At 47.3% G+C, this 12,595-nt stretch overlaps 1 protein-coding gene across 9 annotated transcripts in view; it reads right to left on the bottom strand.

Annotated features, from left to right (window-relative positions):
* Positions 1-12,595, bottom strand: part of LOC125949902 (trafficking kinesin-binding protein milt) — an 85,659-nt gene that overhangs the window by 40,202 nt on the left and 32,862 nt on the right. The window contains exon 2 of one of the 9 annotated variants that reach the window (XM_049677369.1): positions 7,176-8,606. The exons of 6 other annotated variants lie outside the window; for them this stretch is intronic. In XM_049677369.1, the coding sequence (XP_049533326.1) occupies positions 7,176-8,292 (1,117 nt within the window). In that variant the 5' untranslated portion in view covers positions 8,293-8,606. Of the gene's footprint in view, positions 1-1,461; positions 4,094-7,175; positions 8,607-12,595 lie in introns of those variants that run through there. 2 more of the 9 variants (XM_049677367.1, XM_049677378.1) reach the window with 2 other exon arrangements.

The raw sequence follows: 12,595 nt of genomic DNA, 5'->3' as shown, positions 1-12,595 counted from the left end.
CAAGCCGCTCGGCTGCTATTCGTCTTTGGGTTTGGCCCGGCCGGTGGGTAGGTTCGAGAAGTATCGATGACATAATGCTTGAGCGATTGTTAGCCAGTCTGTCGGAACGATACGATACGCAGTCACAGACTGAGACAAGCCGCCGACCAGCGGTTCGGGAAGTCGGTTCGACCGTCCATGGCCAGCCGATGTATCAGGGTCGGTGAATTGGGCACGGACTGATGGTGATGAGGGGTGGGGAAGCTCGGCCGATGGTGTTGGTGGTTTGTTGTGCACGAAATTTGCGCACGGAACCGTGAAACCACATACCATCAGTGTGGCCAGTGAGAGGGATCCACCATCATCATCAGTAGAGCAAATGGAGTATCCAGTAGGAAGAATTGATTTTCTTTGCAGCACCCGTCACTGTCCTTCGAAGTGGAAACCATGTTCACGAAGCATCTTGATTTGTTGTTCTGTTTCAATTAATAAATGTGTGCGATAAAACCTAAAATATCCCGATAAAAAAGAATCCATTAATCATTCCGTAATACGAGGCGGTGTTAATTGGAGAAAAGAAATTGCAATCATTTGGAATGATAAATTGATCTCATTAACTGTAGCGTTGTTCTAGGTAGAACACAGTAAACCGTTGAGATCTTATCGAAGCATGCGGTGCCATCGCCAAAATGCCATGACGCAATCATTTTCGAGGGCGACATTGTCCGCGCGCTGGTTCACCTCAATTGAAGTTGATTAAAGTATATCCGTGGAGCAAACCATATTTACTCCCAATGGTACATAAAACCTTGATGCTTTGGGGTCTGCGTGTGATGCTCTGGCCGTTCGATCGTGCGTTGGCCCCTGATATAACAGTGCAACAACACAGAAGCGGGCTACTTCACTTTGCCAGCGGTTGGAGCATCGAGTGTGAAATTCACGATCATTACCTCACTTTACTGGCTTACTTCGTTTGGAGTTAGCTCCAAGGATCGATCAAGTAAAAGAGTACGGTACAGCAGGTAAAGCACACGATACGCGCCAAAGCATCGACCAATTACTCCATCAAACACGGACGAGTTGGGGCTCATTTGCATGAAATATTCATCCTTGCGAACTGCCAGCTCGACCGGCAGTCTGTACGGGATGGCGTATCCGGAAGGAACCGGCCAACCGGTTACCGCTAGCAACTGGGAATCGATTCCACACTGTACTACATCATACAGGCGGCGCTACTTGGATGACCTTCAACTTCCGGTACCCGGTGAAGGAAGTGGAACGGTGTCGGTCATGCCGCTACGCCAGCGGTTTGCAATCCGTTAATCCAGTTTTTGAGAATGGCGAGGTTCATGGCCGAAAGCGCGGTTAGGAGTTGAGGTAAAACAAAAAAAACTGAAAAACGGATAAGCTTCACATGGAAACAATGTGGTAAATGAACATAACAAGATTGAATTTAAGGTGGAAATGATAAAAACAACCTGCCTTATGGTTTAAACTCTACTATGGTGAAAGGACACCGCGACACAGCACAACGCCAACGGAGATCCTTCTCAATATCCTTCCGTGTAGTGGAGCAGCTGCTTCGACCCAGAATGCTCACTTCATCAGTTGCATACGCAATGCTGGCCTTGAAATTTCCAGCCAACGAGCTCATCGATGATGCCACTCAACGCAAACTACGCACCGCCCCACCACCTCGCTTTTGAACAGCACATTCATACACGATCACATAACTCGTTTTTTCCACGAACACGAGAATTTTACATCCATTCGATTCTTCTTCACTAAAACACGAATTTTGCCCTCAAACGGGATTCCGGGATCTGGAGGGCAATCTTTTACCGTAAAACACTTGAAATGCACGACACCTTAAAATCGCGCTGGATCCGCGATGCCTTTTCGTTCGGGTTTATCAGAGTTTGCGCAATAGAGTAGTACAAGTAGTAGTGTGTGGTAGTAGAGTAGTAAAAAGCAGTAGGAGTAGGAGTACACCTCGATATTTGCTGCGGTTCTCTACGTTTTTCACACTTTTCCGACCCACTTTTGTAAGGCGAACAACGGCGGGAGTTGCAAACGATGCTAATTTGCTCTTATCACCTTAATTTATGAAGAAATTTACGAAATTTGCTCCAAAAATGTTAAAAACTTCCCACTTTTTGCATCAACTTCCAAACAAAAACACCGTTACAGTGTCATGCAGGCCATTTTTAGCTCAACATTCTGCCTTTCTGTATACAAAACGCGTATATTTTATCGAGCATCACTGTACAGGGCTTCGTCGTTTACATCACGGCGGCTTTAGGAGTCGCAAGTACCGGGGTTCGTTTCTCGGAACTTTCGACTCCTGGATCCGGTTTATACGCCACCGCCTTCGCAGCGACTGCTCGAACGAAATAACCACTCAGCGCCACCATGCGGAGAGTAGCGAAAGTTAGATATCGGACTCGAGAAAATAGAGCAGAAATTTTGCTCACACTTTTTTTCAATTCAGCCGTTGGATCCCCCGGCGAACCCTTAATTACGGTTTATGCGGTTTATGTAAATGAAATGGCCAGTATTGACCGAAGGACGCCGGCTGACCTGACCGCCGTTGGATAAGGTGTCGCACAGCTGACCGGTCACGCAATTCCCTAGTGGTGGACACGAACTGGGGCATCAGCAAAGAATCAAAGTTCCCGCACCGCTAGGCGCGTGGATGAAATTAGAATATCGATCGATGGAATTTCCCGGCTAATAACTTTACGTCGAAGGACGAACTCGCGGCCAGTCTAGGGACAAAAATCACAAGCGAACAAAAAATGTTGGAAAAGTTTGTTCATGTTGTGATAGCATGGAAAATGTTATATCTATTAATGGAGCGAGGACAACATTTCCCTCACAATCAACTCAACGTTCGGCTGCCAGCTGATTTAGATTCAACGACCTGCATGATATGAACCCGGCACACGAAAGCGTGTCTTCGGAAAAGGCTCAAAGCTGTTTTCCAAGTTTTCACATTAAAACTCGCAAAATGATGATGGAAGTTATACTAATTTCATCGCAAAACTACGCACATCCGAGCTCGCGTTAATCGCTATATTGTAACAATATCGACAAGATCACTAATGCATCTCGAGTGTATCTAACAAAGCATCTTTCGGTTATCATTACTCAATGTCTTACTCTTACTGGCCGCAATGAGTGACCAATAAAACGCAAATGTAAAATGCATTATCCACAATTTCGCTTTCCGCCGTATAAGTGCACCTCTTCAACGGAACTCACACCAGACCAGGCGGGTCTTCAGTCGGCGAGCCAAAACCAGATGCAAACCGATTTTTCAAAACATAAATCTTGCCGCCGCGGATTTCGCAAACCGTGCAGTAGAATTGGCATAAGGAGCACGCGGTTAAGTTAGGGAAAATTCATCTTGAGTGCGAGTGATAAGTGGAAGTGGAAAATGTATTCCTCTAATGAAATGCTTCTGCATCACCGGTATCGCTGGCATCTACACCGTCGGCCACCGCGTGACCACCACCATCCAATTGAACCAATTGGAAAATTAAAATTTCCTCTCGTACACCTTTCCTTTCTGCTGCTGCTCATCCGTCTTAAGCTGCTTCCGACAGTGAATGACGTTTTCCACTCACAACTCGTTCATCTTGGCTGAGGTTTTCCTTTTCGGGGGGAGTGTGTAATGGATTTTCCCCCCAAAGAAATTATGAATCTATGAACCTCGTCTGGCTGCATCATGCATGAACTGTTCGACGACCACCACCACCAGCAGTCCACCGGAAGTGTCTAGGCCAAAGTGAAAAGGGCTCGACGCGGCGATTCGGCGGCGGCGGCGGAGTGGAAATTGGTAAACGAAATATGAAATTGAACTTGAAAACGAAATGAGGCCACGGTTGATGCACAGCAGCAGGAACAATCAAACCATAAACTCATCATTATTAACTTCCGCACCGTAAACGATGTTAAAATGTTCACGCATTGATCAGTGGGATCAGTGTTGGACTCTGCGATGTCCCCTCTACCCCCATCGTTTGGCATTCCCGATGGCGGAATTCGCAACGAAACGAAGAAAAGCAACCAGCAAATTCTCATCTTCTAATTCGACTTGCCAATGCCGAATTGCCGAAGATGCCAATCGTTACCACGTAAACGAGTCACGATTGCTTAGATAACACGTTATGCAATGCATTTACTAATGACGAATAGTAACAACAACGCGACAAAAAAAAACCACGAAAAGGAGAGTCCCAACGATATTACACTAACTGACGATATAATGATTCTCATCGTTATTAGTGAAAGAAAGTAACCAACGTGTGTGTATCTGCGCGACGATCTCACAGCTCATTTGACGGGTTTATTGCCGGCTGTCCCGTTTCCTAACAGCTCCCAAGAGTAGGCGATGATGGCGGTACTTGTTGTTGGGATGTGTCGTGTCGTTACCACGACACTCGTGATCGTATAAAACCCGCCTGGCCGTTTGGCCGCCTGCTAGCGTGATAAGGTGCAGCACACCATCACCTCATCCAGTGGTCCTGGAGGTCTCATAATTTAATCCACAGCCAATGGACCAGCCAGTGAGCGAGGCGACCCCTGGCCTCACGGGCCAGTGAAAGGGGGCCCACGGCTCACATAAGGGTGCATGTGAGGGGTGGGTTTTTAGTTGGACGAAAATCAGGTTGTACCACACCAAACCAACGGGGTTCGCCACCACCAGCTTCCTCCTATGCTTGTGAGGACCCAAGCGAACAGCAGCGCGATAACGGTGCGGGCACAATTGGCAGCAACAACAAGGAAGTTTTTGACCCAGCAGCATGCGTCGCAACCGCGGTCGAACGTACGTGCCACTCCGCGTGTCTTGCGATCGTGCACGACATTCGTCATGTTTCGACAGTTGAACCAAAGGAAGACATTATTACGCAAACGGTTCACTACTGATGACGATGCGGCGACGATACCGGTTTAATCGAGGTGTCCGCTTGGCTGGTTTGGTGGTCTCTGGTGGATCGCCGGAAAAGCCTGTTCTGTTCCGATGTTCCTCTCTCGTCGCTTCGCCGCTTCCGCGGGGCCAGATCGATACCAAAACAAAGCCTTGGCTACTCCTTTCACTTTTCTCGATGAAAGAGAAATGAATCGACTGGCTCGTTGGTACTTCAGGTATCACTGCAATCGATAAGGAACTCTCCTTCTTCAATGCTTGCCTTGTCATCACCTGCAATTGAGATATCAGATAACCTTTGGCGAACACGATGACACCCCGCCACTAACGCTAATGTTAGCTAGGATGGAGAAAGGATTCCCATGAGGGATCGCTAAAAGCATCTTTTTCACACGCAAAAGTTATGATTATGGCAGCCAATAGCAGTGGTCATGCGCGACTGGTGTCGAAAAGATAACTAATAGATAAAAAGTCTCCACATAATGATCAGGTTTTGTTGGTTGGTGATAGGGAAGTCACTAACCAACCAGCATTCCTTTCACTTGCCAGGATATGGAGGGGAACTAATTCCCGTGGTTAGCACTTGATCATTACAGGTAGGCGCGGCAACGATCATGGTTAATACTTTGACACTGTGAGCTGAAATGTTGCCATCTAGTATCAACGAGAGGTGCCAAAATATGGGTTGGCGGCCACTTATAGCGATTGGACGGCTGGTATGGGGCCGGTGGCTGGCGTGGCCCTTTCGTGCGTTTCCTTTGATGGATAACTAGTCCCGGGACCGATTATGGTATCGCAAACGGTAGCAAAAACGGGGCGTCAATCTTGGTCAGTCACTCGCGGCGGTTTACTTTCGCTTTTATCTTTCTACTTTTCGCCTCGATCTCGATCTTAACCCATTCCCTCCGAGGATCACATTAGAGAAGCAGTCCATGATCGTGAGATCCCATCCTACGGTTGGTACAGGATGATGAGAAACACAAACTAACAATTTTGCTAGCATCACGGTGCACGCTCTCGCTCGCGATGCTGTTGACCTGTTGGTCGAACGGTGGATGTGTAATGGAAATGGAAAGCAACTTATAACCAGGTCACAAGAACCACCCACCATCCGGAGGCGCCATTAACTGCCTCACGCTATCGAGAGGATTTGGCGGACGACAATAAGGAGATGGGGATAAATGAATCGTTTCTCAGAAGGTGTGACAAGGGATAGTTGGTCGGAGCTTTAGGGCACGTCATAATCGATGAGATCGATAAGAGTTTTATGTGGTGCAAGACACGAACGGTCTTAAGAAAGACCGCGTCTTTAATGAAACAGGATCGTCTAAATCAATCCCAGGCATCGAACGTTCCAGTAGGATCTAATAGTTGCAATGCCAGGACTTCAAGGTAAAAATATACATGCAATTTTAGAGAGAAACTATACAAGAACTTGATCTCAAGAGATTGTTCCAGGGAACCGGTTAATATTCTTTGGCGACACAAGCCAAAGTTATTCATTATACTAATTCTACCTTACTTGTCATTATCGCTTCCTCTTTGGACGAATATCAGTTCGATTGGATGGATTACTCACCTGAAATAAAAAAGAAAAAAAGAATGATTAGAATATGGGGATTTAGCAACGCGTTTATTTTGAAAATACGTCAATCCCACATAATGACGGAACGAAAACGCAGCGACCATGTAGTGCTAGTTTCGATATTTACTATACAGGTCCCCAAGCCAAACCATGAACATTTGGTGGTTCGTGTTTATCTTTTGAGGGGGAACTAAAAATGCTTCCGAAATTCTCATAAATTTGTAACAAAATGCGACGACATAGAAAGAGCACACCGGACACAGCACACGACGATCGCACATCATGCGGCTGCAACACCCCGGCGGCTAATCCGAACAAATGATTTTCAAAATATCGTCTTCGCGCGTCTTCGCGACCAACGATGGCAGTGTGCCAGACTCGTGCGATGGGCCTCTTCATCTCCTGCTAACTTATGTTAACCTCGACCATCGTGTAGTAGAGCTCTACGGAACATGTTTTATGCTGCCCCCGACAGGTGGAGGTGGGGTACAGCAGCACCACGCGATGATCTAGTTGCATAATAGGGACGACGTTCCACATGCAAGGCCGTCCTACTTCTGACAACAACACACGGATGTGGTGATCTCTTCTCCTAGCGCGTTGACTCGTCGATGCACCGCTGTCTCATTACAACGTAATTATCACCGGGGAGCGGGTTGCGCTGCTTCCTTGACCTACCTTTATCACTCCGTTCACGGCTACCACTGCGCACCACCTTCAAGTACTGTTGGCCATCACCAGCACGGGCTACATAGTAGGGATAATCGGGATACTCGCCCGATTGGCTGCGTTTGTCTTCCTCATCGATGAAAACCGCCGGATTCGGGTGTATCCGATCGCTGCCGGCCTTTGCCAGCGACTCGAGGCTTATGCCGTACAGGGCTTTAGCTAGCGGGGATTCAATTTTATCGATCGACCCAGTACCACTACCACCACCACAGTCTCGCAGGTTGGGAACACTGCCACCCAAACGTTCCTTCAATCGTCGCAACCGATCAGAAGCTTCCAGTTCCAGCTCCAGAAAGCTGGGCTTCTCGTGATCCTCCTCCTCATGAGGCTCACGATGGCCTAGCGATCGTCTTCTGCCGGTGCTCCAATCACTTCCACCATCGCTGACGATCGTGGCCTTCGACGTCGTCGTCGCAGTCGGGGCGCCACTTTCCTCGCTAATACTACTTAAGTAGTTTGAACTATTGTTTAGTGATGGCGGCAGATTACAAAATACTGGCGTTTGGTTCGACTCGTTGTACTGTAGGAAGCGTCGCAGCTGTCGGAACTGGAAATGCTTGCTCTGTAGGTGTCGCTCCAGCACGGTGAACGTGTTCTGGAAGCCACGGCTCGAATCACTCGGCCGGTTCGTGATGGATGATGGTCCACTGCCAGAATCCTGCGACTCCGGGATAAGCAATCCGCCCTTGTAATCATCATCGGTACCACTACCGAACAGGGCAAACGCCGATCGTCGTAAGCTAGTTGGACCGCCGCCGCCGCTGTTGTTGCTGCTACTGTTTTCTGACCTCACAGACGATCGCTGCTCCCGATCCTCGAGCGTGGGACTATGCTCGCCGATCAGAGTACTGTTGAGGAATCCATTTACTACGCCACCACCACTGGGATCTTCCGGATCCAACCATAGCGGCCCACTTTCGTTACTGAACAGTTTCTTGTAGCCTTCATCTTCCACCAGCGAACTCGTGCCAGTTCCAGGCAATTCCGTCGTGGTCAACTTCTTGATACCAGTTTCAATCGCACAGGAATCGACCGTATCTATCGATACTACCGGCGCCGTAGACATTCTCAACACGCGGGAATCGTTCACATTACATTCTCGAGGCACAAAAGACAAACGCTGAGCTGACACACAACAAGACAGGTAGACACTTGGTGCGCTTCTCTCGGGGAAGCTCTGTTGATCAACTGACGAGAGGCCGGCGCAGACCGAACGCTGGCGACCACACTTGTCGTCGAACGATCGACAACGATTATTGTCAGCGCTGCACTCGTTTCTTATGCTGTGTCCGTATACACGCGCACGCACTACATAATTGCACAGTTCAACCGAGAGCAGGGCCGTCCCGGAACTGGTTTTTGCCTTGCAATAGTTCTACACTTCAAAAGGGGGAAAAAAGGGGAGAAGAAAAGGATAAGGTACCGCGCGGACAGTTGTAAAGCATCGCCACAGATGGTCATCGATCGTAGTACAAGCAACAGCCGCGCACCAGTAGCAGAGCATACACAGCAGGAACACCTCAACTTCAACAGGAAAGGACATGCGATCGTCTTTCGGCATGGCATCGCTTTCAATCAACAACAACAACCACCACCACCAATCCCATTGACCATCTTTCGGTGGCCAATGCGTATGCGAAGCCCTACGCCACAGCAACTACTGCAGCAAGTTGGTTACAAGCCCGCAAAGAACACCTTATTCGTTGGACTGGAAAATGTGAAATCCATTTCATCGTCCGTTTGCAATCCTCCTTCACGGAATCCCATATGTTGCGAGGAGATGGGGGATCACGGGTTATACGGTAGGGTGGTAAGATGCCACTCATATCCACAAACAAGGGTTCGACATTGACGACGACATAACGCTCTCTTCCGAAATGAAATTTGACCTTTTCGCAAATGTCACGTGCCAAGAATGGCATCCGATCGGTCGAATAGGACCACCGACTGATCGGAGTTGATCTTCCATGAATTAAACATCCTGAAACATCCCGAACGTGACAGACAGTTGCAGTTTTCTCTCTCTCTTTCGATGCTTTCTTATATGCGCAACTCATTCGTATAGCAGCAGCATAAGCATCCGAGTTTGGTGCGGACGGAAATTATCATTCCCAAAGCCCAAAAGGATGGTGGCCAGGCGGCAAGGTGCGGTAGCATCGTATCAAGTATGGGCCGTGAAATGGCAAAAGAAGAAATGCAGGTGCAGGTGTTTCAAGGTGACCAACACCTTACCTTGCTTCGGGATGGAGGAGAGTTGTTTCCACGAGTTGCACGATGCATGAGGAAAATCATTAAGAAAATTACACCCCATTTTCCCCCTTGTTTCGTATAATTCTGTCACGCATCTGATCCGGGGACTGGCCTTCGGCCGGTGCTGTTATTATGCGAAGGTTTCGTTTGCTTCCGAAGCGATGCAGGTAAGTGCGCACCGATGATCACTCATCACTCATCAACGGCCTGAGAATACATTCCGAGGGTTTCAATTTACTTTGTGATAAATTGCCATCCACCACTGTGTGTGTGCACACTTCAACGAAGGTTATTAAATATTGATAAGCCCCGACCAGTTTCACTACTGTGCCCAACATAATCAACGTGCGTCACAGATAACAACCGAGCAGAACCGATAAGCGGAGCAACTGTCAACTACGAAACTATCAAACCGCATCCCTACCACCATCGTGATCCATAGATCGGAGTGTAAACCGAATGGATCGGGCAATTATATGGTGCCTTTTGCGACCAGCAGCCTGAGCAGCAGGTGAGACTGTGTTACGCGCCTTCTATAGCGGGAGGTACAATAACATGATTCATGATGACTATCGTAAGACTTGTAACAGTAGTATCATTATCAAACCCGCCTCCATAAAGGGCGTCTCGGATATCAAACGTGCCGCTAATAAGGTAATGCTGCTTATTGCCACTGGGCGCACCAATGAATGAAATCGAATAACTATCGTGATCAAAGATCGATTTCAGTATGTATCAAGCTGATCAGGTTAATCAGTTTAAAGAAAGCAGATATTTCAACTCGTGAAACCTGGAGCTGAGCTTTCAGGAGATACGATACCGCGATTCGACTGAAAAGCACCACAAATAAATACCGTAAGCGAAGCGAAAAACGATCGTTTGTGGTAGGTAAAAGACGCATGATAATAATAAAAACCCTCGTTAGGTCTTTTACATGATTGTATTACATTGACACGACGAGAGTGAGTTTCCCTCCAGCTCACAGCTTTCCCTCCATTTGTTGGGCCCTCAATGTATCAAGGAAATGGAAATTTGCTCATTTGCAAATCATTTCCGTTGGTGACGAAAATCGATACATCAAGGACGTGGCGCAGCCGAAGAATTGGGTTATATCAATGCTCCACCCTAATGCTAACACATTAAGGCTAGACAAACAAAAACACACCCCAGAATGTGTCACGCGTTAAACGCTGTGACCGGTTGGTTACGTCCATCGTTCTATTCTGCACCATTTAATCGGAGTTTTGTACCGATAAGTATAGGTGCCTGCGAAGGATATTCTTTGCGAACGTCATATCAGTTTCGAGGGTGTTTGGTACGTGAAATAAAAACTGGATATTGGAAAAACACTTTTCCAACAACCGTGCAAGAGGCACGTTGTCATTGCACGTGTGCTGCTGTTTTGGGGGGGGGGGGGGGGGGGGGGGAATCGTGGCAAGCGCACAAGGTAGGATTCGATGCGCAACTCGCTGTTTCTCCGATGAGTTTCAGTTTTTAGCCTCTACCACGTTCTAGGACAGACACTGTGCACAAGCAATGATTTGACTGATTTTGTCAAAACCAAATCGGTCGTCGTGCAACGGAAACTCCTTTCTCACTTCTCTGTTCCAAGATCGATTTCCTGATTGGAAGCTAACCTTGAACGATTATTTTAGTCAACGCTAAACAGGGCCGGCTCCTAAACATTCACCCAGGCCCATGCCTAATGCAATGCAGAATGCTTTCGCTTTCGAGCTGGAAAACTATCTTGTTTTCTCGCATTTGCAACGCAACGCGGTCGGTAACGACATTGGCCAACAACCCCTCCCGTAGTAGTAGTAGTTTGTCGTTGTCACAGAACACATTTATCGCGATCGGAGCACGGATGTACCCCGCGTGTTTCTGCTAGGGGGCCTCCACCTGGGGAAATCAATCCAGATGGAGACACATACACACACACACATACGAAATCGATTTGTATTAGCGGGAGTGACTGCAGGCTTGGAGACACTGCGACCAATTACACTAGCTACAAGCCGCATGGCTAACACATTTGCATTCCATTTCCAGTGATAGTTTCTAAAGTGAAATGCTGCACGCTCTCGAGTGGTTAAGATTGGAAGGAGGATGAGAAGCGAGTTGCTAATGGACGAGACACAATGGGACTTTCGGTCAGTTAGTGACCGATGATAGTTAGCAAATACGGAGACAGCGATCTCATCTGTCGCTTAAAAGGTTTTCCACCGAATTAATGTACGTTCAGTATAATGAACATTTTTGGGCTCTACAGATGTCTTTCGATATTCCACCGCTATTTTTAAAGAAACTTCGTGGGATAGCACAAGGAACAGTGAAGTCAAATGCTAGTTTTGAGCTTACCGCGGCCATAATTAGATAATCAACTTAAACATACATGTTGGATTGATACTGGAAGTGACGTATTAGCTTTCCCGCTATATGTACTAAGCGGTACTTTTTTCTGAATACTATTTGTTTGATTACACGGCGAACGGTTTAATTACACTACCTTTCCCTTCTTTTAAAAGTATAAAAAATGTGTATCTGATGCAATGATTAATGTCAACTAAATCACAAAACAACCTGCAAATTGGAAGAAAGTAATCAAAAACGAAATACGTTACTGGCATTTAGGTTAACATAATACTTGTTACCGTGATTACCGTGAAACTCATAAATGCCGCATGAACTAATGCACGATCCCTAATCAGATCTCGTCTCGATATTCAAGCGACATGATCCATGAAAAGCTCTGTTTGCACATATGCCAACAATCTCATGGCAATCATTGTGGCCGCACATGCCGATCGATACGCGGCGCGGTTTACGATGCACCACGTTTGCGCATCTCATAAACTTATCTTATCTCCTCGGCTTATCGGCACACAGTTTCCGTCAAAGTAAATAGGCGTAAAAGTGAACGTTTAGCCAGGTCCCCCACCCCTCCCTTGAGAGCAGGTGGTACAGGCGCACGCAAAACAACGGCTCACGAATTAAGCTCCGTGACGGATGCAGTAGCAGAGTTGCGTTTTATATTGCACCGCCCGGTATCGAATGGATCGAGCTCTGGATCTGGGTCGATTTCTGTTAAAAGCAGGATAGTCTGAAAGGTTCGAAGGCGG

This window comes from Anopheles darlingi, chromosome 2 (genome assembly GCF_943734745.1).
Source record: "Anopheles darlingi chromosome 2, idAnoDarlMG_H_01, whole genome shotgun sequence".
NCBI classification, from domain to species: domain Eukaryota; kingdom Metazoa; phylum Arthropoda; class Insecta; order Diptera; family Culicidae; genus Anopheles; species Anopheles darlingi.
The sequence above is the reverse complement of the archived record's forward strand: the minus strand, read 5'-3'. Positions and strand labels throughout refer to the sequence as shown.